Genomic DNA, 27,637 nt, shown 5'->3' on the forward strand with positions numbered 1-27,637 from the left:
ATTTATCATTAGCGTAATTCGGCAAGGCCGGAATGCTGTGTCTATGTGTGAGTGTCCCACACAACAAGATGCTGGCTGAAATAGCTGTGAGTTTTCCCAAATAGCTGGAATAATTTGCCCAATTAGTGCAATTGTGGGCTGCCAAAAAACAGCAGACGACTATGCACAAGTGCTGCAGACGGAGTGAGTGGAAATGCGAGCACATTCGTACTTTTTAATTTAATTTAACAAATAAGAGTTGATTAATCGCACTAATTACAGCAAAATACCTGCTTCAGAATGCTTAAGCTGATTATGGGATAGCTCGTGCTGACCGCGTGATTAAATGAGAAAGAGAGACAAGACATGCTTGACATATGTCTAAGACAATGAGACTAGAGTTTGGCTTGTGTGTATATAAAGTATTTTAACTAAGAGACGATATGACCCATTATTATATAGGTCGAGTGAGCAATCTGAGTGGAGGTAATGGGGCTTCGAATAACAATGAGAGCTTACTCAGCTGGTCAAGGATTTTGCCCTTTAATCTGCTTATGGGTGCCGTCGCTTGAGATACAGTCAAGGCTCTTGAAATAAGTTCTGTTTGGTTATTAATTACGCTGATTAACCAAGATTGTATTCAAATACACAAACACAGAGATTCATTTGCAGTTGGCGTCAATTTTAATTGAAAATATTTCTTAGTCATATTTGATGTGTTCACATTTCGACTTGTCAGTCACACACACACATATGCATGCAAATACCTGTGTATATACTTGCATATTTTAAGCTGTTTGTCTTCTAATATTTACGATGATTTACTGTATCTCATCCGATATTTATGCGTAGTCGCAATTTCATACACGCAACCATCTGGAAATTCAATATTTCACGTTTAATTAAGCTGCAACTGTAATAAAACGAAAAAAAAAGAGAAAAAAATATAGAAAACAGCAAAAAAAAAAGGAACAAGAGCAAAAGAGTAAAATCACAACGACAAAATCGCAAACTGCCACACAAAAATGTTTTGGCTGCCACTCGCAACGCGCCAACCAAATAAATATGCAACAAAAATACTTGCGGGACGGCGCTCGTGGTGCAAACAGTGTGCGAAATGGTGCAGCCGCAGCAAAAACGCCGTAAACTCTTAACAATTGCAAAAACACACTGCAAAATAAAGCGAAACAAAGGCAAAGCACTAAAAACTACTGCGGGCAATAAATCTGCTGCAAGGGGGAGGGGCTGGGACAGGGCCAGGGGCGAGGGGCGAGGCAGCAACAACAGTCGCAGCTGCACAAATGCTGCCAGGGCGTTTGCATAAACACATTTACACACACACAGACACACACACACATATACGCACACACAAATCTGTATATGCCTGCTGCGTAAATAACTAATAAGGCTCTAGGATACATTTCCAGTGTAATTTAGGAAATGCTGCAACAACAAAAAACTAAGAGAGAAAATACAATTGAGAATGAGCCTCGAATTGAAAGCAAAATAAAACCAAGTCCAGCAAATACAATCATTGATCATGGCTCGCAGAGAGTCTGGGTGCCTGTGTGTGCTTCTATAACTTAATTAAAATTATGAATGTTTTTTGTTGCCAGCGCAAGGATTACGAGCATCGCAGCACGTTGGCAAAAAGTGTGCCACAGCAAATGTGCTTTTTGCAATATTGTTGAATCAACATGCAAACAAAGAGCAGCATCAATTTACACATAAATCAACATGCACAAAAACGCAGCCAAATTTCATGCTAGCAGGAAATGGATGCTTCCACACACACACACACACTCACACACACACACAGCGATTCACCCAAACACCCTGCGGCCAACTGTCTAATGCATTTTGTGTCATGCTCATGTAAAATTTTCGGAAATTTCTAAAGGCCGTGTTCGCTTATCTAAACGCAGTATTTCAGCTTCGCCCAGCGCAGAGATCCTGCTCCGCTCTTGGCTATGTTTTCAATTAAAACACACACTCCGCATTAATTTGTCCAAGCTGAAGCTAAATTTGTTGTTCCGTCCAATTTTGTCAACTTTGTTCAGCGTTCCATTTGCTAATTTACTTTGTTTCTGTTTGTTGCTAAACAAATTTCATGATTAGCAATTATTCAGAGTAAAGTTTTGTTTTTCCCATTGTTTACATATCAGATACAATGCAACAGAGTTGCAATGGACAACTTTAACTAAGCTTAGTTTATATTATATGAAAATGGCATTTAAAGACTTGTTGAGTTTTTTGTGGATTGGCTCGTTCCCCATCAAAATCAAGTGCAAAAAATTAACTGGCTTTGGTAACTGCATACGAACTGCCCGAACAAAGGCCGAGGCGAAAAAGAGGAGTGTTGCGAAACCCCAACATGAATGTGATGATGTGGCAGCGACCTGGTTCGATTCAGCTCACACTGGCTGCCCAATTGATGTTGCAGCGTTGGGGCGGCAGCAACGAGTTAACGGACATCGAGCAACATGCCGGGCAGCGTCACAAATGGTCAAAAGTTCCATTAGGGTCAGGCCATGAATGCTATTTACAAGCAGCTCGCGATGGAGCATACGAGATAAGAGACACGCCGGGGCCAAATGCTAAAATAAATGGCAAAAAGTCGGCTAACAGTAAACAGCACTGGACGCTGCCAGTGTGCGGAACAAGAAGTGAAAACTGAATATCGCTATCGATGCTAACGTCGAGATAACAAAATGTTTTGCTCTCCAGCTTCAATTGAGTCGTCCTCGTCGTCGCCGTCGTCGTCGTCATGCATTCGTTTCTAACGTTGCGTATACGCCGTGTCGACACGCGGTGGCAGTTAAAGAGAAAAACAAGCCAAACAAATACGAAGCGTGTATACAGGCTTTTTCACACACACAAGTAGATGATACACACACACACACACACGCACACACACAAATAAATAGAAAGCTTAAGCACATAAGTATAAAGGTATAAATGAGAAAACACACAGCGCACCAAATGAAAACTGGCAAATAGAAAAAGAATTACACACACACACAAATGTATATGTATGCATATGTATATACAAATACAGATTTGTAGATATACATAAAAATAAGCCTGAGAGTTGTATGCTATGCAGTGCAATGTCACCCGCAGACTACAAATACAATCGCACACACACACACACATACAGTCATGCATACATGTTTTTATGTATTCACTTGGTTGTGTGTGTGTGTGTGCAGATTCTTTGCCTGCTTCACAATATTTACGCTGTTATCCTTTTTGTTTTATTTGCTTAGCGCTTCTGTGCAAAGAAGGACTATCGTGAGACAAACGACAAACGAGCAACACGAGAATTGCAGGCAGAGAGAGAGAGAGAGAGCGAGAGGGAGAGCCAGGGTGTGTGTGTTGGGTTTGGGAGCGGCGTTATGGCACATCATCATCATCTTCATCGTTATGATTATCATCATCCACTTGCAAGCCACTCGTTGAGCGGAGAACACTCAGATTAAATTTAGTTACATATTATTTTTTCATTTAGCGCATTTATTTTCGTTGTTGTGTTTACTTTGTGCGGGTGTCGCTGTGGAGAGTTCTACATGAAGTTTATTTGCGAGGACTCGAGTCGTTCGGGCTTTGATTTACCCCAGCTCCCGATTGAGTGTGATCAACGTGTTTCACTATGCAAACAGTGAGCATATAGGAAAACTAATTGAAGTTCCAAGAACATATTTGTTTTTTATTTAGCATATATATGCATATATTATATTTCATTTGCTCTACTATTTGCCATCTTGTGTCATTTAATTAAATCAATTTTTCCCCGCAATAATGTTGTAATAGAAGACCAATCCTAGCCCTTACCTTTTACAATTTATTTGACATTCACACACACACACACGTAGACAGACTCAGCATAACTAATTATTAATTGCCATTTCATAACTGACAGTTTGGGGTGTGTATGCTTGAGCTGCCCATGCCAAGCCCATTAGCAACTACAACTGAAAGTCAGATAGAACAACAAAATTATGTTGGCGTGAGCTGCGGCTCTGTCTATGCTGATGTTATTTAGACATGGAATACGAGGACTGGGCTTGGCCAGCCCAGGCAATGGATTAAATTGCGCTCGCTGCCAGTTGAGCCACGCAAAAGACACGCTCAGCAAACCACGACAAAACCTCCACAGTGCAGGAGCAAGGTTTTCCATTATGAATTCTTTTCCATTCCTCCTTTTTTTTGCTCAATCCTAGTTGCTTAGAGTGTTCTATTTTGCTTAGAATTTCATTTGAATGCTATTAGAACGATTTGTATTATTTATGTTTATTAATAATTTGCATAACTTGTACAGAGAACTTCAATAGTTGCAGCTTTAAGTGAGAGAAGTGTCTCCTTAATCTGGAAATGAAATATATATGTACTTTACGACCATTTTATATTACAAAATCGATTTCTTATGAGTGAGAGCATAGTTTTCATAAAAATAAAATAATATATATAAGAAAATAAAATATAAATAAATATTTTGGAACTAGAACTGAACACTGAAATGTTGTTAGACTAATATTTAAAGCTAGTCTTATTGTAATGTAATTATACATATTTACTAATATTGTTGTTGAAGAAAAGTGTCTGGTTGTCTGTCCTCGACTGGGCATATTCGTTGTCTAAGACCAAGCCAAAGAAATCCTATATATGACAGGGAATCAGTAGTGTTGCAGCATTAATGGGCGAATACTGAAATTATTTATACTATCCCAATTCAGTGGAACTCATCTCTTGTATTGACAAATAAAAAACTACATAGACTCTCGCTCTAGCTCTCTAGAGACTACGATTCAGTTCGTTTTCGTTTGCCGCAGAGCGCCTTGAGCTGAACTGTTCGTGTAACGCTCTCTTAACTAAGATCGTTTACGATTGACTATCGCACAGTGAGACTTACTATGTGAGCGATAACTCTAAAAGTCTACACATTCACATTGACATGCACACAGTGTATGCGCGAACTGATATGCTTAGCGAGCACAGTAATCTCAGACATACTAATACGTATACACGACACTTTTTACAAGTAAATATAGCCGATGCTGAATAGCCGATGGCATCACTAGCTCTCTAAGGTTTTTCTGAGAGTGTGAGAAGAATATATTGAGCATATAACGAGTTCCACAGTTATTTGTGAGCCCTGTTAAAAATCTATAAAAACATTCCATGCCTAAGAGAGACACCTTTAATCGAAAAGATCTTCGGCAAAGGTAACCCTCACTGATTCTACTACTCATCTAACTCAATAACTCTTAACACAGATGCTTAAATGAAAATCCTAAAATACCATGCATATTTTTCTCATTTATCAAATTTTCAATTTTATTATTTATTTGTTGGATTTAATATATTTTATTAAACAATTTCAACCCAATTTTTTATTCATTCGGATTTTTATTATATTTATTATATTCGGTATTTTTCATGCATGTTTAATGAATATAAAATTGATTTCTATAAACTTGGCACGCGCTAAGCCGGATAATAAGTCAGTCCTCATTTTTTTTTTTGTTTCATTCTACTTTCCAACTTGACCGCAGTTTCGCGTTTTTCTACCCTTTCTTTTTTTTTTTTTTTTTTTTTTTTGTCTCCATGTCATGGATTTCTACACGCACACAAACGAAACCACAGTGGCAATTTTTTCATTTTTTGTGTGCTTGCTGCAGCCAAGTTTAGTGCTGGGCGTGTGCGGGGCTTTTGATTTATGGTTTCGTATGTTGCGAGCTGGGTTTTTTATGTTAATTAAATTGCGTTGGCTGGCCAAATGGAGTGCCGGTTACCGTACACTGCACTCGAGTCGCCAAATGGGTGTACACACACATTCTCTGGGTGGGAGATTCAACCGGAAGGAGATGGGGCTGGGGCTGGGGATGGGGGTTCGTATATGGTATGTTCCGGCCACGTAGTGCAAACAAATGAACTGCACCGGCATTTACAGTGATTACTGCTGCCTGGTCTGGACCTACTCCTTAAATGCTGTTGACCCAGCCGAGCAGCAGCAGGCGGTGGCAGCAGGAGTAGGCAATAGGCGGTAGGCAGCAGGCAGCAGGAGTAGGCAGCCTGCAATGCTTATTAGAAATTCCATTATGTGTAGCATACTTATGTGCGTCCATGTGCTCCTTCTGTCAACATAAGCCCGCAACGAGTCAGGTGTTGTCTTTGTGCACGCCTCAATGGCTGGCGGGACGATACACACGCTCTCCCCCTGGTTCATTTAGAGCGGTATATGCACGCCTCCCGTTTCGGTGTTGCGGCTGCCGTTTTGCACTGCTGTGCATGATAAATCTTTCAATATGCTGCCTAGGCAACAGCAGCAGTTGCAGGGGGAGCAGGAGGAGCAGGAGCAGTGTCGACGATGCCGGGTAAACATGTCAAGTAGCAGCAGCAGCAACAATATTCATTTGAATTTGCAACAAAAGCCTATTAAATACCAAAACAATACTCCATCCAACACACCCCCACACACACTCCACACACACACCCACTCACACCCCCACACACACATGCCTGTACATATATAGATACGTTCCATGTCATGCTTGGGCCTTGTCGTCTGTTTGCTTTTGACTCTTGCACGCGAGTGAGTCCACAAATTATTATGCAGTGATAAATATGCCCACATTTCATTTGTTTCAGCCAATCACCCGCCCAGCCCTCGCCACCGCCCCCTACTCCTCCTCCGCCTGCACACCATCTGTTTCAATTTATTTATGGCAGGACCTGGTACAGTGAATACTGCCTGTTGCTCTAACGCACAGCAATCTGTATTGTTTCTAAAAAAATCCCAGCTTTTTCTGCTATCATGCGAGCTATTTATTGCCCAAAGCTATTCTCGTCAGGGCTTTGGTAGCATCATTGATAGAGTATGCAAACTCAGCTGGCAGCGCCTTTTATTGCTGTTTACTATATTTAAGTTTGTAAACGAGGAAATCTATGCTTAGCAGCAACAATTGATAGGTGCTCTTGCGAAGTTCGCCTGAGACTTTAACTGAATTGAGCAGAGGTATACGCATATGTGTATTGTGTTTATCGATCATTTGAGTCTGTGTTCACTTCAATCTTCCTCTTTTTATGTACTCCACACAACAAGCAAAGCAAAGTCCACAAATGGCAGTCACAGTTTTCCTTTTTTCTTTTTTTTTTTTGCTTGCCAGCAATGCAAACAAATTCGAAAAGTTTTCCAGCAGCAACTACTGGCAACAACAAAAGCCAGCAGGTGAATCCCAAAAAAGTAGAATGAAAGCAAAAAATATTGGCATCTAACTTTTCAATTCAGTATCACTTGCGGTTTTAACGAACCTGACGTTTTGCTCCGTTGCGGCCAGACGAGTCCCGCAATGACGCACTCTAGCATGATTGAAAAACAATAAAGGGAGCAAAAAGCGGTCAGTACTCCCCCATCCTGCCTTGCTGAACTGCCGAAATAGTAGCTGCTAGATGCCAAGAAACTGTGCTGAAAACGGCGTGAAAACTGTTTACCTTTGGACAAACGCTGACTGAGTCCGGGGAATATTTCTGGACCAGCGGGCAATGCAAGTATAACAAAAACAAGCAGCGCGCTGCATTGATACTGGCAACAGTGGCTGAATGGGCGGGGTTGGCGGCGGTAAGGGGATCAGGCGCTCGGAACTGGGACCCAGGGAGTTGTGTGTTGTTCGGCTTGTAAACAAATCGCAAAAGGATAAGGCCAATGCACTTGTAAGCAAGCACTTAGTCGAATCGAGTAAATATGTAAGTTTTGCACAAACTTTTTACCTGATGTGCGCACACCAACACGCACACACACACAAATGCGTGTGTGTGTGTGTGCAGATTTAGAGAAATTGTTTGAGTTTTTGTAGAGCGCGCCCTGCTGTGTCCTATGATTTCTAGCTGCTCGAGCAAACCACATACTAACAAGCAAAACTTTTGCGAGCAATAAGCAAGAATTTGCGGTTGCTTTCACAGCTCCCGGTCGAAGTTGTTGCACTCCACTTTGCAATTTCAATTATCGGAAGAACAAGGTTTTCATTTTCGATTTCGATTTCCGTGTGCAGCGTTGCAGGAGAGGGTCATCGCCGGGGAGCTTGGTCAGCGGCTCATTAAGGCCATACATAGTGTAATGATGCCATCGCAAAAATTGCTAAAAGAAGAGCTGAACAAAGATATAATGAAACTCATACATCGGCCGCATACCATGCATAATAAGCAGATGCAGACCCTGTTGCCCTTGCCCCAAATATGCAAACAACTCCCAAAGGTAATTTATAACTTGCAGCTGCTATATCAAACAGCAACAACAACCAGAGCAGCAGCAGCAGAAAACAACTGCTGAAAAAGAGAAAAAAAATGAAAACAATTTTATTTTATTTACCTCGCGAGATATTCACACACCGTCCCCGATGAAAGGCGAGTTCCTGGTTCTCAGCTTTCGGCACTGGGCGCTCGGTGCTCGCCGCTTGGCTCTCGGAGGGACTACGGCAAAGCCGCAAATGATGTGCCATTATTCTTAAGGGTACAGCCGCACGAAGTGTGACCCAAATAAGATATAAAAATTTTGAGTGGCTTGTTAGGCCATGTCCCGCTGCTTGTAAACAGCCAAGTGGCTTGCCTTGGCGCCCTGAATTATGCTACGCATTTGTTGACAAACGACTTTCGAATGGGCGGCCATAAAGTTGCCGGAAATTGGCGTTGATTGCGCCGCAATTAATAAAAGTTTCAGTGCAAGCAAACAGGCAAAGCCTTACTCTAAATTTTATAATTGTATTAATTAGGATCGCGGCGTGTACTAGGCCCACCTAGAAAGAAATTTAAGCTGAGCACGGGAATGTTTAAGTTTTGGTATAAGTTTATTCATGTATTACACGAATAAATTAAATAAATACCTAGCATTTTTTATTCATTATGATGTGTTATTATTAAAAATTAATGAATGAATTTTGAATATTATTAATTAGCTATTATTAACGAACTATAATTATTTGTAATTAGCTAGTTCTCTTTGATGTACACACAATTACACACGAGCACAAATGCGCTTGGTCTGCAAAGTTAGCTCATGAAAGCAACACGTGAGGTGTTTGCCAGAACTTAGACTTGGAGCAGGCGCTAAAAGTAATATAAATAGTTGCTCAAGTTATAAATAGACATTGCTGAAGTGTGGTACATACGCAGCTTTGATATAGCAACCAAGGTATCTTGGGTCTTAGATCTAATAAACAATCAGCCCCATAGCACTGTGAGCTCTCCTCTTGGCTTAACATATCTGCCAGGAGACTCTGCCACAGCAGAAGTCAGCAAGGGCTCAGTAGACTCTAGAGGATATATACAAGTATAGTATGTATAATAAAGCCTTAACTACAATAGAAAAAAATAATAATAATAATAATAATAATAATAATAATAATAATAATAATACATAAATACATAAAATAAGATAAATAAATAACTAAATAAATAAATAAATAAATATCTAAATATATAACTAAATAAATAAATAAATAAATAAAAATAAATAAATTATTAAAATTAATAAATAAATAAACAAATAAATAAATAAATAAATAAATAAAATTAAATAAATAAAATAAATTAATAAATAAATAAACAAATAAATAAATAAACTAATAAATAAATAAATAAATAAATAAACAAATAAATAAATAAATAAATGAAAAGCGGCATCTTATCATCCACTATTTTAGTTCAGGTTCTGATATAGCCACAATAAACTACAAAATTATTTAAATAAATAATTATAAATAAATAAATAAATACATAAATAAATAAATAAATAAATACATAAATAAATAAATACATAAATAAATAAATAAATAAATAAATAAACAAATAAATAAAAAAATAAATAAATAAATAAAATAAATAAATAAAAAATAAATAAATTAAAAGCGGCATTTTATTATCCACTATTTTAGTTCAGGTTCTGATATAGCCACAGTAAACTACAAAATTATTTAAATAATTAAAAATAAAGTCTAGTTTAAAATATAAATAAAATAGTTGAAGTATAAAATATAAAGTCTAGCCTAAAATAGAAATAAAATAATAATATTTAATTTGAATTATAAAACATAAGAAATATAATTGTATATAAAATATATACATATATACATATATAATTATCTACTCATAAAGTATATTTCAAAATCTGTAAGCTTCTTGAATTTATTTTAAATTTTTTGCTCGTCATGCTGCTGTTTAAATAAAGGGACTTCTCATTTTATTCATGTGGATTTTTCGCTTGTTTCGTTTCAGAGCTGGTCGAGTGTGCGCTGCGAAATGTCAATTTAATCATTGAACCACCGGCGGTGCGGCAGGGCCAGCATGTGGTGCTGCGCTGCATGTACGATCTGGAGGGGGCGCCGCTCTACTCGGCCAAGTTTTATCGCGGTCAATTGGAGTTCTATCGCTATACGCCCGGCGAGTTCCCCAATACAAAAGTGTTTCCATTTCCGGGCATACACGTCGATGTAAGTAAAACAAATATCGGAGCGTAAAAAGCTTTACAGCGTCAAATTGTTCCACTTTTTAAGCGCCCTCAACTCGGCTCTGGCAGCTTGTTAACGTTGCATGCAAATGCAGCTGGCGATCTGTCCAGCTGTCGAGGCTGGCCGTCACCTGGCCACGCCCACAGTTGCCATGACTCCTCCGGCAGTGGAGCTGACGCCCTTAATTGCGCTCACACTGCATTTATTTATATTGTATATTTTATAACTTTTGGCTCATGCATATTCAGTTTGGCAGTTTTATTGTTATTGGCGGGTATTCAAAAAAGCCAGTTCCTGCCAAGACACCTGCGACTGCCGCAGCTGCTGGCCTGAATGCCACGAAGCTATCGGCAGCGACTATCTACAAAATATTTTCATTTAAATTTTTGTGTGGCAGCGTCTGAAATTTCGGTCGTTTCACGTGAAAGTGGCAACGGCGTCCCGCAACCCGCTACCCGCAACCCCATCTCTCTGCCCTCGCCCGATAATATTGCTCTGGCCATATTATTGAAAAAGTTTCAGCCAGCCAGAGGCTGGTCAGGGGCCCGTCACTGAAATTTCGCTCGCCCGATAAAGTTGCGCTGAATCTGTCCAAATATTTCATCAGGCTATTGAGTTTGTGCCAACGGGTTTATCTTTAGTTTTCGTCCAGCACAACTTTTGCTCACTGTGCACATATACAAGTATACATAAGTAAGTATATATACATACATATATACGTTTTTGTTGTATTATTCTTTTTATTTATTTTTAATGAAGCAATATACTCTGGCTCGGCGCTGTCCTAATATATTTAAGTGCACTTGATGCTCGAGCTTATGTCAGATAACATGCGGGAGTAAGTGCCTCGCCGCTGCTTGTAAGAATCAATAGGAGCATATAAACCTGATTTATTATAACAAAAATCCGCTATTTATATATTTTCTCTTATGCTCTCTCCACTTCTGTCCTTTTTAGGTAACGAGCTCGAATGCCACTCAAGTACTCATACGCAACGTGGGCTTCGGTCTTTCCGGCAACTTCTCCTGCGAGGTGACCGCCGATGCGCCGCTCTTCTCCACAGCCACTGCACTGGCCGTCCTGCAGGTTGTAGGTAAGTTAAAAAGAAAAAGAGCTCAACTAGAAGAAAAAATTGGAAATCGTCAGCTAGTCATCCGCTAAAGGCGATAGCTTAATCGAGCTCAGCGGCATTTCGTTTGACATTTGCGCCATCTAGGATTACTCGCCCCAAGTCTGAATTAAGTACCTGTAGCGACGACGCCTTCAACGGAGAGGAAGGAAAATAAAAATAAATAGGTTTTTGTTTGTGGCAAAGGTAATTTGGGGTTGCTCGGGCCACGCCAGCTGTCGACGCTTTAAAAGTTTTGCGAGCCGAGCAACTTGTGCTGGCAATTGCGTCATTAACAGGCTATTCCGCTTAGCAGATAAATGCCGTGCCGGGGCGGCGCTGGCTGCCAGCTCACCTGGCGAGGTCATTTGGTAGTCCTGTCCTGGCGCGTCAAGCATTTGACGGTCTCATGCGTTTTAAATGAGCGTGCGATGGCACGCTCGGAATTAGGAATTTAATCAGTACAGCAGTGTCAGGCCAAAGACAATGGCAGCAAGTCGAACAATTATTTAGTTTTTCATTGAAACTCGCTTGAGAGCAGCAACAGCAATCATGTCGAATGGAGAGAGTGAGAGAGAGAGCAATTGGCAATAAATGCCAGCAACAATTGCCAATCCATTCGTTAACTAGGCAACTGGGTCAATAGCTCATAAATGGCATGCCGTGCGTATGCGTAATCTCGGCTGTGTTCTGGGCGTGGCCCATGGCAGCAGCCAGCAAACATCGCTCAGCAGTTAATCTCTATATTCGTTTCGCATTAAATATTCCAGAAATTCGCACTGACAGCTCAATGCTGCTGCAAACGCTGATTTTTATACCACTTGCCGCGCAATTTTCTTTCTGCTCCACTTGCCCCATCCCTCCCCCGTCCCGCAGTCCCTTGCCACTGCCAGCCACGTCGCATCGCTCTTGAGCTGATGTGTTTGTATGATTGAGCACTTGCCATTGCGAGAGCTGGGTATCTGGGTGGCTCTGTGGCTCTATGGCTGTGCGGCTCTGTGGCTGCTTGCTTATTGCCCGCCATTAAACATTTAGATGTGCGCGTCTGGCGCGTAACTGGCTGCCTTTATTAGATTGCCATTACCTCAACATCTAACCAGTCCGTCTGCCCAGTCGCCCAGTCGCCCGGTTGCCTGGTCGTCAGATCGCCTGACTGGTTGCTTGGTTGCCTTCGCTGCTCTCGCTGCCTTCACTGCCTTCGCTGCTGGGTTAGCTCAATATATTTAACGCCGCATTTAGCTCGCTTAATTGGCCGCTTTTGCTTAACTGGCATCAAGGGATTAAAGCTTTGATCAAGCATTTGCTTTAAATTCATGAGGTTAGCGCTCGCAGCAGCTATGCCCAGGGCGGTTCAAGGACGCTCGGCTCGGTCTATTGCCTTAGTTATTCAAGTTTCATTTAATGTTGAGGCTTTTAATTGGCTGCACGTGTTGTTCTTGCTGTTTGTTGTTGTTGTTGCTATTATTCCTGCACATACATCAATATGAGATAAACCAGCGCGCCTGACACTCTGACAGCCTGATATCGTTGTCTGAAAAGTCAGACGCGTGCTAGCTCCTCTTATGAGTGTCCCTCTGTGTTTGTGTGTGTGTGTGTGTGTGTGTGTGTGTGCTTGTATTTACTATATCTTTGTCTTATACCAACTAAGCATTTAAGGCTTAATGTCGTCGACACTAAGACCCCAATAACTTGCGGGCTAGACAATAAATTACTGCGAACCAAACCGGAGCAGGCACGAAGCATATTGAGTATACGCCCATCATAACAAAGCCAACCGAACGCTTAGGTGCGAGCATGACTGTTGCTTTAAGCAAACACATTACAGCCAATTACGTGTTTTATGAAGCTTGTGAAATCGCTTTAAGCATTAACAATTAATTTATAATTGAGGCCAATTAAGTATACATAAAATACATAATTAAATATAAAACTATTCAAAATTAAATGAAAATATTGCAAACATTCTTTGCGTAAATGCTTTAAAGAGCTTTGCATGCGATGCAAATTGAAAACAGCTTAATTGATATGGATTTAGGTTGGACTTTATTTTAGTGGAGCAATTTATTGTTATATGTGGAGATGATATACAAGATAATATGGTGTTTGAGAAATCAATGATATGTTCGAGTCCCAGTTTGTTTTATACACCATATGAAATCGAATCGTTGCATGTAAAATTCAATGTGCATATTTGGAATATGGAACTTCTGGCCATCTCTATATAAAAAACCAGCAATATACAACTGCATAAACTTAATTTATAAATGGACTTGAGTCCATTTGAGCCTGTGTCCTATGAAATGTGTATACGGAGAGTCTAACAGGATTTTTAAGAAACCAAAGTTATTTGATATGAATATTTAAAATATGCGTCTCTCGGGCTATATGATTGTCTCTCTTTGCAATTGGTGTCCTTAGAGGATATATATAGCATGCTCTTGAGGCAGCCAACGACATGCGACATGAATATTTGGAATATGTGGCTTTAAGTTTATTGATTTGCTGGCTGTGAATGTTATCTTTCCTGTTTTTCGCCGTTGCGTCCTTCGCTCTCTGTTGGCTCGCTTATGTTTTATGCATTTCCGTTGGCTCATTGCGGGTTCCGTTTAGTGCCGCTCACTCATTCACTCATTCATCCACTCACTCACTCATTCACTTATGCAGCAGCTCGTTTATTCATGCGCCGCTGTCCTTGAAGGAAATGGTCCTGAGGTTTAATCGTGTGTTAATGAGCTCAAGTGGCAATCAGATTGCGGCCCAAGATGCCGAAACAAAGGCGAGGCAGAGGCAAATGCGACTGCGTCGCGCTGCCTTACACATAAAATAAACACTTTGTCCTTGCGCTTTGTGGAGAATGGAGGTGGCAGGAAGAGTGGAATTGGTAGCGGCAACTGCGACCATTTGCCTGGTGAGGCCTAAGCAAAATGACGCTGACGCTGACGCTGGCGTCGCCAGAAGCCCCGATCCCATAGTCGCTGGCATTTGAATGCCAAGGCAAGTGGAGCAAAGTTATGCTAATTCACGCTTTCATTAAGTCACAATGGCGCACGGCTTCCCGGCGCAGCAGGCGACCCAGATGCCTTGGCACATGGCTGTGCAAGTTTGTGGATAGTTGGCAAACATTTGAAGGGCTTAAACTTTAATAACTTAATGACATAAGTCAAGCGGGGATCCGCTCAGCGAGGTGCCGACCAAAAGCAAAGTAGGCTGGTCAGCTGCTAAATTGAACTCGAAGCAGCTCCTCTCAACTGACCCTCATTAGGAGCCTTTTGACGCAACTGCAAAGCCAACGGAAAAGGTCGGTCAGAAAAAAGAGAACAGAGAACCGCAACAGAACAGAGGAATAGTTGGGCCGAGTTGGTCAGAGACCCGGTCGCTGTGTGTCTATATGTGGGCGAACGGATTAGAAAGCGAATCGCCTTAAGCTACGTCGAGAGCCGGGACACAGACGAGCAGCATGAACTCAAAGTTCCCGCTGCCTTTGCCGCTGCCTTTGCCGTGGCTGCTGCCCGCTTTGCCATGGAAATTACTTTCTTCATTAGTTACTTTTGTTGCTGTTGCTTTTGGCTGTCTGTGACTTTGACTTTGCTTTCGGCTGACTTAATTAAAAAGTTGAGTGTGGCTACGTCTGATGTTGCGGTTGCTGCTGAAGGTTTCGGCTTATGGCCAGCGACTTCTGGCGGCGCCACTTATAGGTCTAATAATATTTTTGTAAAATGAGCCCGTGGCAATAGCCTGCCACGGTCCATCAGCATTCATACAGATATCTATATATTATATATCACATCTTTATGCCATTGCAGAACTGCCCGACAAACGTCCTCAACTGTATACGGAACACACGCGATATGAGCCCGGCGACGTGCTACGCGCCAACTGCAGCACGCCGCCATCTCGTCCACGTGCGGAGCTAAAGTTCACGATTAACAATATGGTGGTAAGTACAGATACGCAGAAGTGCTGAGAAGCAGAGTTCTTAAATCTACTTTTCTAGCTAAAAGGATATGCAAAGAGTTTGCTTTAAAAGTTCTCTTGAATTGGGAGGGAAATAGTACAAGAAAAAAATGAATGAGAAAATCTGACAGCGGGTCAGAGATTATTAATGTTCAAAGCTGTTGAATCCTTTGAAGTTGTGGTCTATTCCGATGAGAAATGAAAATGAAAACGAAAACGAAAATGAAAATATGCCAGCAGTGACGGGCTGAGGCACTCCAGCTGCCCACTCCACTCCAGCTGGCTTTTGTCCGCCTGCAAACATGGCGTATGCGCAATTTTACACTTTGCCAGCTAGCGTACACATTGTCATGCGTATTAACAATGCATGCAGCACAGCTGTGGCCTCCTTCTTGTCGTTTGGTTACTGTTAAAACGGATTTCTATGCGGTCCCAGCAAACATTACAAACACCACATCCTTTGTGAGGCGACCAGCCTCCAGTTCTCGGCACCCAGCTGCTAGTCCTTCATTGCATTTCGGTCGGCATGTGCCGCACGTCACAGCTGTGCGCCTGTGGAAGGCTGTCATTTTGGGTGAGTTCTCACTCTTGGCAGGGGCTGCTGGTCTCCCTTGTCGGCGCTGCCTAGCTGTCGGAGCGAAGAATTTTGCTTCACAGTTTTATGAATATGCATGCCCTGGCATCATGGTCGCTCCTGCTCCCGCTCCTGCTCCTGCTGCAGCTGCAGCGGCTCACCTTCAATTTCTATATAAATTGGCGGCTGACGGGCTCCCGTACAACTCCCGTAAAATGTCAAGAGCAGCTAAATGGTCAAGTTTAAGATTCTCTCATCCGGTCGGACAGCCGACAGTCCCTTCTCTGGGAAGGGCAGCCGGAGGGCGAGGCTGCAACGAGAGTGCTTACACGACGGCCCACAGACACACATACGTTCAGGCATCAACTGATTGCTGATGGATCGAGGGTGCATAATTTTACATCTCTTATCGAGTGCTTGTGCCATTCTCTTATGGCTCGCACTATGAGCTGCGAACGGAGCTGCAGTCGATAAGCTTGAGCTCCAGCTGCAGAGCTTAAAGATGATTGATTGGTTGAAGTCAGCAGCAGCGAGCATATCCAAGCAGCTGTCATGCGTTGTCCAAGTGACCCAGATATGGGATGCTTGTTGATGTCCCTGATGCTAGCTAAAAATCTGTTATGCCAAGGCAGTACTTGTATATAATTAGAGATGTTTTAGTATTTTTTTATTGAATGCAATTAAAATGCTGAAGGAACTTGAAGCATTGAGGTTTCATTACCAGCCCGCTTTCTGCATGACTTCATATTATCTATATAGCTGCTTGGCTTCGGACAGTCTCGAAGTGTTGTCATGCCATTGAAAAATGGTTGCCACATTCGTGCAGTTTGGTAGCTAGCATGCGCACATTAAACATGATAAATGAATTCAAATCATTTGCACCGCAATAACTCGAACGCAGCGTGAGGCAAGTGGCAAGCAGCAAGCAGCAAGCGGCAAGCGGCTTCACTTCTTGCTACCAACAACAACAACAGCAACAATGTGCAAGCAGCTTCGCTGTTGCTAGAAAATGAAATGATAGCTTATCGGGAATGGCAAGCCGGGGTGCGAGCAGTTGGCAGTTTTGGCAAGTGCCTCTGCCATTGCCATTACCATTGCCAGTGCGAAGGAAGGCAACAAACCGTAAGCAAACGTGGCAGACGTTGACTAAAATTGAGTAGAAAACGATACCGCAGGAGAAGGAAGATATATTGAAATTGCCGATCACAGGAAACAAATGAATATTTCATGCTGTGCAAATCAACATGAGGCCGGGGGAACACGGGCGGTACACACACACACACACATACACACACACACACATACACATTGTAGCATATTTGGCATGCCAGCAGCAGGAGCTGGAACTTTAGCAGGCGGCAACAAAGTTTACGTTCGAAGGTAACCTGCCCAGGAGCTGTGCAAGCGGCATCTGGAGCCGGAGCTAAACTTTATGTTGACAAAGTTTTTTGTGGTAAAAAGCCACATCAGTAATTTGCAGAGCATACACAAATACCAACACACACACGCACACACACTGGCACACGTAACTGTGACATATGTGGCCTGGTTTAGGGATGCTGTGGCTTCGTTTTCGGCTGGCTGCTTCCGCCGGGCGAGGCATTAATCATTTGGCATGTAAATTGCCAATTAATAACTGCTGCATGTCATTTGGCATTCGGCTTCAAAATGTTACGCAAATTTCCAGGCAGGCAGGCAGGCAGGCAGGCGGAACGGATTGGAGTTAGAGACGCCACGACTGGGGCCAACGAACCTATATATAAACAGTGCCAACTCTTAGGCGCATTCGCATGGAGCCCTTAATGAAGACAAATAGCACTTGGGCCCTGCCAAATTTAGCGGAAAATTGAAAAAAGCTTCTCCCATGGCAGGTCGTATAGTATTTCCATCCAGCCAGCCAGAGAGTCAGCCCACAAACCCTTTGCGCCAAAGTTCTTGGCAACAGCCCCAAGATATTGCAGTGCCATTCACAATTTATACGTTATCGATACGTTTGCAATGCATTGCATACAGACAAAGGACAAATAGTACACAGCTCGGCCAGGACATGTTATAAAATATAGTAATTGTATATATATATTTATTGTATGACAGCAGTTGGGCTTAGAGCTTAGATATTAGCAATAATTGCTGTTCATATTGCCTGAGAAAGATTGTAGCAAGAGATGACAAATCAGAGATAGCCTTGATAGTTAGTGAAGAGACAGTAATAGTTATACATGGATAGAGAATCACCTGCCTCAATAATACGGTAAAGCTAAGAGACGAAATGGGAATTATTTTTCATATTCCTAATATAGAATTTCCAACTACGTCTTAAGAGTTTTCTCTTAGGCCTTATTTTTGCTACTATTTTCTGTCTCTGCAAGTTTGAATTCGTAATAATTATTTTGAGAGCTTATATTCTCAGAGTTCACTTATACAGGCTTTTGAATGAGAAAACATATTTAGTATTTTTTTTTCAAGAATTATTGATGCTTTACGAAATGCAAACTAAAATAAAACGCTCGGCTACAAAATAATTCAAACACTTTCAGAGCATTGCCATTCCGAGTGGCACGTCTTTTTATCAGCATTTGTAAGAGATGCAAAGGAGCAGAGCCCTCTGACAAATGCACAAAACTATTAAGAATATATAATTTCTCTTGTTTGCAAAACATAAGTAGAATGCGAAAGCTGTGTGTGTGTGTGTCTGTTGCTAAAATGCATGCGCATAAATAAAAATTATTTATATAAGCGAAAATCCTTTTCCACACACGAATACGCCCGCACTGACACACACACACACACACACACTCGCATATGCAGAGCATAGTGCAGATCAGAACAGGAACCAGCCAGACCAGAGCGCAGCGAGCCAACAGCAAAATTTAGCCCTGGCTACAATTTTACAGTGAATTGCACTAAATAACTGCCATTAAGCATAAAAGCTGTTCTCGCATGAAGGAGCTGCTGGCAGCATTTAAGCTAAATGCAAGTTTAAGCATCTTGGAGCTGGCGCAAATAAAGTGGACTTACGCAGTGAGGATTCACACACACACACACACAGAGAAAGAGAGATAGAGTGGATGTGGACATGATGTTGGACATGCACAGAAAACGGACATGTCCCAATACAAACGCAATTCGTATAAATGGCAAAGTGGCGCTTATATGCAAGGAGAAAAGAGAAAGAGAGAGCGAGAGCAAGAGAGAGGGAAGGGGAGCTAAAAAACTGGCTAAAACTTTCATCAATGCGTCGTCTGGCGCATTTGAGCTGCATGTCCTGCCAGCATATGCCTCTGCCCTCCCCACATCCGCCTCCATATGCGCTGCCACAGCCAGTGCCACTAATGTGCGCAATTGTAAGACGCTTCCTTCTTGGGATTTTGTTTGTGCTGTACTCCAGACGCCGTCTCCTGCCGTTGCCCGGCCTGCCGCTGCTTTTTGCTGCATTACATTAACACAGATAAAGTTCCTTGATACATAATTTCCATGCATACGCAAAGAGCCGCCAGCCCGAGCTGTCTGGATTGCCGGCACATGTGGCCAACATCCCATGGCCAGCCAGCCAGCCAGCCGCCCCAGGCTCTTTAGGAGCGCGCTGTGCCAACTTGCAAATGGCGACAAGATGCTAGCTGGCAAAACTTTTTGCTTGTCCGAAAACAAACAAAAGTATAACGAGTACCGGGGCTAAACGTTGCCAAATGTTGTCGTTGTCGTTGTCTTTGTCGTTGTCGTAGTCGTTGTTTTTCCCGTTGTTTTTCCATCATAGTTCTTCTGGCTGTTGTTGTTGTTGTCTTAAAAATATGCAAATGCATTTGGAAGCGCTGAATAAACAGGCAGAGTGTTCAAATTATATGTCTCCGCTTCTAGCCTATGCACTCTATTTCATTTACCATTCCATTACCTCTCTCTCACACAAACACTCTCTCATTCTCTCTCTCTTTCTCCGTTTCTTTTTGTCTCTTCCGTACAGATAACGAATGCCGAGACCCAGTTTATTCGCACAATTGATAATCTGATTGCATCACGCATCTCGCTCAAGCTGCAGCTGCAGGGCGTGCACTTCTCGAGCGTTAATCCGGGGATTTACAGCAGCTCATACGGCGTGAACTCTGTGTACGGCCATGGCGGATCCATGTATATGCCGCCCAGTCCGGGCAGCTTGGTGCTGCGCTGCACCGCACAGATTGGCGACCTGTATCAGGAGTATAAGGAAATTGAATTGGGCACCCCACAGAAGGATCCGGTCCCGGCACGTGGTAAGTTTACATATTCGAGCACAATTCGAGTGTGTGTTTGTGCTCTGGCATTCGGAGCATTCTAAGCTAATTACGCCATAATATATATGTGCCTTCCGTTTCCGTTTTTGTCAACTCTTCGTGAATGCCCTCTGCTCGCTGGCTTCCGGCTGCAGTTACGCTCTCATCCGGCTCGAGCGTGAAAAACTTCTTCTCCACGTATTTCTCGACATCGGCGGCATCCCGACGCGTCGGCGGCATCCAGTTGGCGCCCATTACAATGACGATGATAGCGCTGCTTGTCAGTGGCGGCGCCCTGGTCGGCCGCACGATCCGCGAGCTGGTGGCCCAGCTCGTGCCAGTGGACGCCCGACCCGCCATCATGCATTCCAGGTCCAGTGAGGGGCGTCTGTCCACGCTGCCCCGCCTCCAAGGCGCCACTGCAGCGGCTGGCCTGGCCAGCTCGGGGCTAATTAGCTCGGGGGCTAGCCGCGGGCAGCAGCTGGAGCTATTTGTGTGTGTTACAAATTAGTTGAATTGTTAAGTAATTAAATTATAAATTATATTTTATATGCGGTTGAATTAAATAAGTATGTGCGTGCAGTCGACGCTCAGTTGGTTTAATTAAGGCTTCGTTTGATTTCATCCATTTATTTTCAATTTTCAATTATCAATTTTCAATTTATCGATTCGATAGCTTTTAATGAACTCTACATTTTTGAATGTGGCGTCTACACTAGCGAGCTAAAAACCAAACTACTTTTAAGCGAAACCATTCGAAGTTAGCCTAGTTAAGCAGAAGAAACATCAGATAATTCCATGCATCCATTAAATCAATGTTCACAACTAAGAGTCAAACTATTTATTAAATGTGCTAACTAACAAAACCGAAAGTCGAATATATGTGTTGAAACCAAGCGAAACGAAGAAAACCTAAAATTGAAATGGAAATGCAAATGCAAAAGCTAAGCAGAGAGAACATAATGTGTGTAAAATATATTTAAATGATTATAAATGAAATCTACATGTAAAACGATCGCCTTGTGAGGGCATATTGTAAATGGTGGTGAAATTGCATAAAAATAAACAAAAACAGTGTTAATTTTAAAAAAACAATTCATGAATCTGTGTATGTGTTCTTCTTCTTCAATTGCTGCTGGCTGCTGGGCAGTTTGAGTCTTGATGCATTCATGCGAATAGCATGCACTTTTCATTCAATTCAATAAATTTTGTGCAAGTATTTGCATGATTTTTGGCGTTGCGAAATCTCGCACAACATTCCGGCAACAAAGGCAAAGGCAAAGGCAAAGGCAACTTCACAGTGACTGCCTCTGCTCATTGTCTGCGTTCGGTTTGCCTGGAAAGTGTAGAAAAAAAAAATCACTACAAAAAAAAAAAAGAAATAGAAATAGAACTTGCCTTTACGCAGCGGAAGTGCCAAAAGGAGTACAATATAAGGAATCTAGTCCATTGCATTGTGTGTGGCATGCTTTTTAGTTGCCGTTTCCGTTCCATTCTGCATGCGCATTTTGTACTTATTATTTTCTCTTCTATTATTTTTTTTTATTTCTATTTTTTTTCTGCTGCAGTTCGCCTGGAAAATTATTGAAGCGCGCTCTGCTGCTGTGCTTTCTTTTCAAAGAATTCCTGGAGTTCCCTTAGTCCAAACTTTTGGCCTGACACAGAATATTTCAAAGGGGCCGCTCGCTCACTCGATCCATTTGGCAAGTAAAATAATTACACTGCTCTACACAACAATACTTTCCCCTCTGTATGTATGTGTGCATGTTTGTGTGTGTGTGTACTGTATACAACATTGTAGCATTTCCCGTTGCGCACGGAAATAGTGCAAAAGAAAACAAAAATAACAGACTCGTTGCTGAAATGATTTCTGTCTGTTTTGATGTCGACGCCATCTGAATTTACATTATTTGGATAGAAAATAGTGCACAGCTAGCTCGCACAATAAACCAATGCGAAAGGTCTAACAAAAATATTACTTCAATTTAATTGCATGCTCCAAAGCTGCCATTGATTTCGCTACAGCATATTGTCGTCTCTCAACAATTCAAGAGTTGTTTTCTATTACGAAATGCACTTCAGATATATTTTCATATATTTTATTTGAATAATTCGACGATGTTGTAGAGACCTTCGAAAACAAAACGCAATCAACCCTGAATGTAATACTTGAGATGCGTAGTACGACTGTTGTGTTTATTTAAATTGTTATAAAATTAATTTTAAATAAATGTTAAATATTTTTAAAATTAAAAAAAAGAATAAATTTATAGAATTGAAAAGAAAAAGGAAAAGAATTTATACATTTATCTCATATTTATTTTATTGTTTATTTATTATTGTTGTTGTCCTGTTTTCTTTGATTTATATACACTTGATTTCGTAGCCAACAATCGATAGGGATCAAGAGAGAGAGTCAAGAAATTTTACAGTAAGTCGCTGCCAACAGCGTAAACACACAAGTTCGACAAGTTCAGAATGATTCAGGTGCAAATTACATTCTCAGGTATGTATCAAAATAATTCACTTAAAACTGGGCACCCACACAGCTTGTTACCTTTCGCATGACGCATATGGAATTCATCCAGCAAGTTCTTCGTTCAGCTGGTGAGTCGACGAGTCGAGTGCCAATCCAATGAAATAGTTTGAAATGCTGCACCAAATATTGAGGTAAACATGGAACGAAAGAGGGTGAAATTGAGCCAGAGCTGAGATTGACTAAAACATATGCTGTACTCAAATGGAAGCCTTGCTTTCTAATTAATCTGATGTTTCAAGATATGTAAATTATGAAAAAAGAGAAAAGAGTGTTTCAGCTGAGTAAAATTCACATTCTTTTATGCCGCTAAAATAGTTGGATGTGTTTCAGTCAAGTAGACCAGCAGAAGTCTAGAGTAAGGCGAAGAATCCTAGGAATACTTATCAAATATGGAACTACAAAATGGCTTAGCGTAACTTAATTGAGTTATTTTGGAGTGTTCCTAGTACTCCCAACCTAAAATTAATCAGATATATGCATAATATTTATAATAATAGCATAATAATTATATAATCTAATATTTAGCAAATCAATAGAAAAATCCAAAACTAATTAAGTCATTCATATTTTGCAGTTTCTGACACTCATTCATGTTGTGAATATAATTAGTGAGTATAATTAGAGTTTTCCAATATTTACTGCCAGTTCGTGCTCGCTCGCAGAGTCGAATCAATCATTTGGGTACAAGCTGCCGGCGCATCTGTTGGCTGCTAATACTTGCATTCCAAACACCAATCAAATCTTTCACTAATTCTTTCGCACATTTGGCTGTTCGAGCTGTGCAATGCCAAAATAACATGCGACCCGCGACAGATATCCGTGACGAGGCTGTGTGCGCTACGTACATTGAAATTTCATTATCCCTAATTAGTTTCCAGCTTCGTGTGCATGTGTCCAGTGTGTTGTCACTGCGTTGTCCGTCGTCCGATGTCCGCAACCGGCTTACGTGCAGCAGGGCCAGCAGCCACCATTAAAATGGCGCTGACAGAGGTGCACTCCGCCATTGGCGATGGCTTTGGCAGTGGCCCTGGCAGTGGACAGCGGAATGATGCAGTGCTTCTAATTGGAGTCAGCTTATTTGCATTTACATTTCGTTTGGCATTCGTCTGTTGACAGTTATCCGCTGGCAGCGCACGGGACATGCAAAAGCCATGTAGCCCATGCCGGACATGTGGGATGGTCCGGTGGGGGCCCGAGCTTATTTATGTACGACGAATTAGCACGGCGAACGTGTTGTTTACGCTTCAGCTGAATAATAATTCCGTTAGCTGATATTGCAATTATTTTTTACTGACTGCAGTGACTGCAGAGCTCAAATCAATTAGCTACGCGCATCGAATGACAAAATACTTGCCCCATCATGTTCATACATCCCACACGCTGTGGTCTACTCCATTCAGTGTGTTGCGCGGATTGATGGAAGACAACCTCACTCTCACTCTCACCCTTACCCTCACACACACACACATACTCACGCACACTTAGAAACACTAAAGCGCTGTTGTTACTGCTAGAGCAGGGCTTGTAGGGGAGTCAATTGATTCTATTGATTCATAGCGGTTTTATGGCGCACCCTGACAGCCCTCGAGGCGTCATCCTCGACCAGAGCTAAACTCTGCTGACTTAACCGCGGCTCGCCTGCTGCACCCGGCGTTATTGTTCGATTATTGCTGGCATCTGCACTCACTCTTCACTCCCTGTCACGCTCACCACACTCACCATAAATAGAGCTGGTTAATTTTTGCAGTTTTTATGTTTGGCGTAGAGACTGCGTTGCGGGAGAAGTCCTTAAAGAGCACACAAGCTTTTGCTCCTGTAATTACTTTGCTCAATAGTGTGAATACAATACAATGTTGTGTCCTGAGGTGACTAATTGATTCCTGAGATTGCCCAGTTGTTCCGAGCTTACCCTGAATTGGCTTGCTGCAAATAGTCTGGCAAGAGCGCTAAACGACCTTAAAGTCGGTTAAAATTTAAAGCCAATGCTGAGAGTTATATAGGTATACGATAGAATCTGGTTAGAACGGAACTGAAGGCATATTCAGAAGACGCTTTAAGCGTAATAGTTAGCTCATATACCTTGTCTAAAGACTAGAATTTTCGTCGCAATAACCGTATGGGTTCATTAGAACCCGATTCTACTGTATACATGTATATATATGACCATAAGCGAATAGATGGGCACTGGCCATTTATCGATCATTGAAATTTCCTTTAATCTGATCCGTTTTATTACATGTTCTTTATGTTAACAACTTTTAGAATGCATCAAAAATTAATGCTTGCACTGCACAAGTATTGCCATTATCATATATACACATACATCTATGTACATGTATGTATGTATGTATGTACGTGTAATCGTCTGACAAACAGCTGAAGCGTTATTAATGTGAATGCGTATTAATTGTGTATGACTGGATTGATTAATGCCGCAAGGAGATGACGGAGCGATAGAGGCGTCGCATTCGGAGTTTTGCAAAATCCATTTTCAGTGGTTTCAAGCGAGGCCAGAGCCACTGGCAGCTGTGCCCTGTGCCTTATAAATAATCATAACGAAATGCTACTTTCAGTTGTCAGTCGAGCAATGCAAGTGGAGCTGGACTCAGTGCAGCTGTCCGGCAAGAGACGCGTCCGCATTGACACCATGTGGCTACTTGGGCGCTTTTATCGCTCATATTTTCATTTAAGTAAAGTGCACAATGCAAATAAATAAAAGTATATTGCGAGCGGAAATGCAGTGGGTGACTGTGGGCTGGCTTGGCCGAATCTTTGGCCCAGCTGCTGGCCCGCCAAATTGCTGGACATCTGTGACTTACGACAAGCGACACGATGTGTCATAACTGGTCATGCTTGTGGGCGTGGCTGTGGGCTGGCCAGTCCCCAATGGAGCCGCACACAAACGGACCGCCGGGTTGGCCGCGGATATACGCACTTATTAAAAGGTAAAAAAAGAGAGCAATCGATAAAAAAAGTAAAAAATAAAAAGCAAGCATATCTGGCTCATGGACCAAATGTGCACTGAGAGGAAGATGTTGTTATTGTGCGCCATTTGGGAATCGAATCGCATCGAATCGACTGAAATCTCAGTTGTCAGCTGCCACTGGTGAAACGCAGCGTCAGTCGGTTGCTTAATGTGCGTGCAGAGTGTAAATAGCATGAAGATATGAGATCATTCCATATTTATTTGCAATGCATCCCTGGCTACGAGTCAAGTAGCCTTTGACGAATGCGCACCTTAATTGGAGATTTCGCAATCAGGGCGGCAATAAAAAGAAGGGTTCATTAAATAAAAACCTGAAATCTCAATTATGCTACTATTTGGGCCGTGTTGCACAATTCAATGGCAACTTAAGAACGTCTCTCATGTCCGAGTGCTGGATAAACACCTTAAATGGTCCGATGACGCAATTTTAAGCTGCAGCAAAGTTAGGCGAGCTTTGAGCCTGGTCAGTGATCCGTGTGTGTTCGCTTGACGTCCGAGAGGTCCTTAACATATCCTGGCCCTGCCGCCCATGCGCACGCCCCTCTCTAATAAACTTCAAAAATAATTTCGCCCACACCAACAACAACAAAAACTTGACACTTTGCAAAGAAACTTTCTGTGGCCTGGGCCTGATGTACTTTTGAGTTGTGCTCCGAGTGAGACAGCGGCCAGGACGATGCGTCGTGCGGGAGCACTGAGGACGGACTAAGGTCCAGTGACAACTTAATTTCATTTCAGCACAAATTTTGCAACTTGTGAGCTATCGAAATGCTGTCGTTGTTGTTGTTGTTGCTGTTGTTGCTCCGCTCGAAAGACATAATGAATTATGCAGCAAAAAGCAGAGAATCTAAAACTCAAATTGTAGTAAAGTTTTCGCATAATTTAATTTGACTGCAAATGAACATGTGTAGGCGACGAGTGAAAATATTCATAAGATTTCGCCAAGTGAATTCAAGCTGAGTTCCGGCTTATCGACTTCTTTGGCAACTTTGAATTTGCCTATTTTAAATTCTAATTGCTTCACCACGCCCTGCCAATCAATGTAAGATCCTCTTAAGCGCATTCTAAATTGCTCACATGCAGGACAAGGCATCAATTTAAATCGAATTTAGCCATGCTCTCTCGCTCTCTCTCTGTCACTCTCTCTCTCGGGAGACAAATAGACAGCGCTGCAGCAGTCGCCAGCATAAAACTTTTAATCCATATTAAATGAACTTTTCCACACAATTTTTGTCAAAATTTATTTTGCACTTATTTACACTTGAGTTTGGTTTTTCATTTGCCTTCTGCAACAACAACAATAACACAAACAACAAGCAACACCACCAGCAACAACGACAACAACAACAATAGAAAACTTTTGTCATAAAATTTGTTTTTATGTGCCAGCATCCCTCCCCATTGGCAGTCCCATTCCCCATTCCCCATTCCCCATTCCCACATCCCAATTCGCATGCCCATCCGCAGCCATCAGAGGCATTTTTCTTATATACAAAGTATGCGAACTATGCAAACAACAGACCCCAGAAATGTCTCACGTTCTTCATTATTTTCATTAAATGGCTACAACATTGTTTAGTCATTTTATGAGCCAAAGTTTCGTGTTGCTCTTCTATATTTAATAAGTAAATGTTTGCGTGCTGTTTATTTGAATGTGGGCATGACTGCCCCGATGGGCTGACATGCAACAACTAAACAAGAAATATTGAATATTTCTAGAAAATAAATTCACTTCTAGCTGTTGACAAAGA

At 41.8% G+C, this 27,637-nt stretch overlaps 1 protein-coding gene across 1 annotated transcript in view; it reads left to right on the plus strand.

The window, feature by feature from the left end:
• Positions 1-21,456, plus strand: part of beat-IIa (beaten path IIa) — a 48,432-nt gene extending 26,976 nt beyond the window's left edge. The window contains exons 3-7 of the mRNA XM_018097961.3: positions 10,249-10,463; positions 11,439-11,574; positions 15,393-15,526; positions 20,076-20,361; positions 20,517-21,456. Of these exons, the coding sequence (XP_017953450.1) occupies positions 10,249-10,463; positions 11,439-11,574; positions 15,393-15,526; positions 20,076-20,361; positions 20,517-20,872 (1,127 nt within the window). The 3' untranslated portion in view covers positions 20,873-21,456. The remainder of the gene's footprint in view (positions 1-10,248; positions 10,464-11,438; positions 11,575-15,392; positions 15,527-20,075; positions 20,362-20,516) is intronic.
• The last annotated feature ends 6,181 nt before the right edge of the window (positions 21,457-27,637 follow it).

Source organism: Drosophila navojoa, chromosome 2 (genome assembly GCF_054131105.1).
Source record: "Drosophila navojoa isolate 15081-1374.11 chromosome 2, UAZ_NAV_1.0, whole genome shotgun sequence".
Taxonomy (NCBI): domain Eukaryota; kingdom Metazoa; phylum Arthropoda; class Insecta; order Diptera; family Drosophilidae; genus Drosophila; species Drosophila navojoa.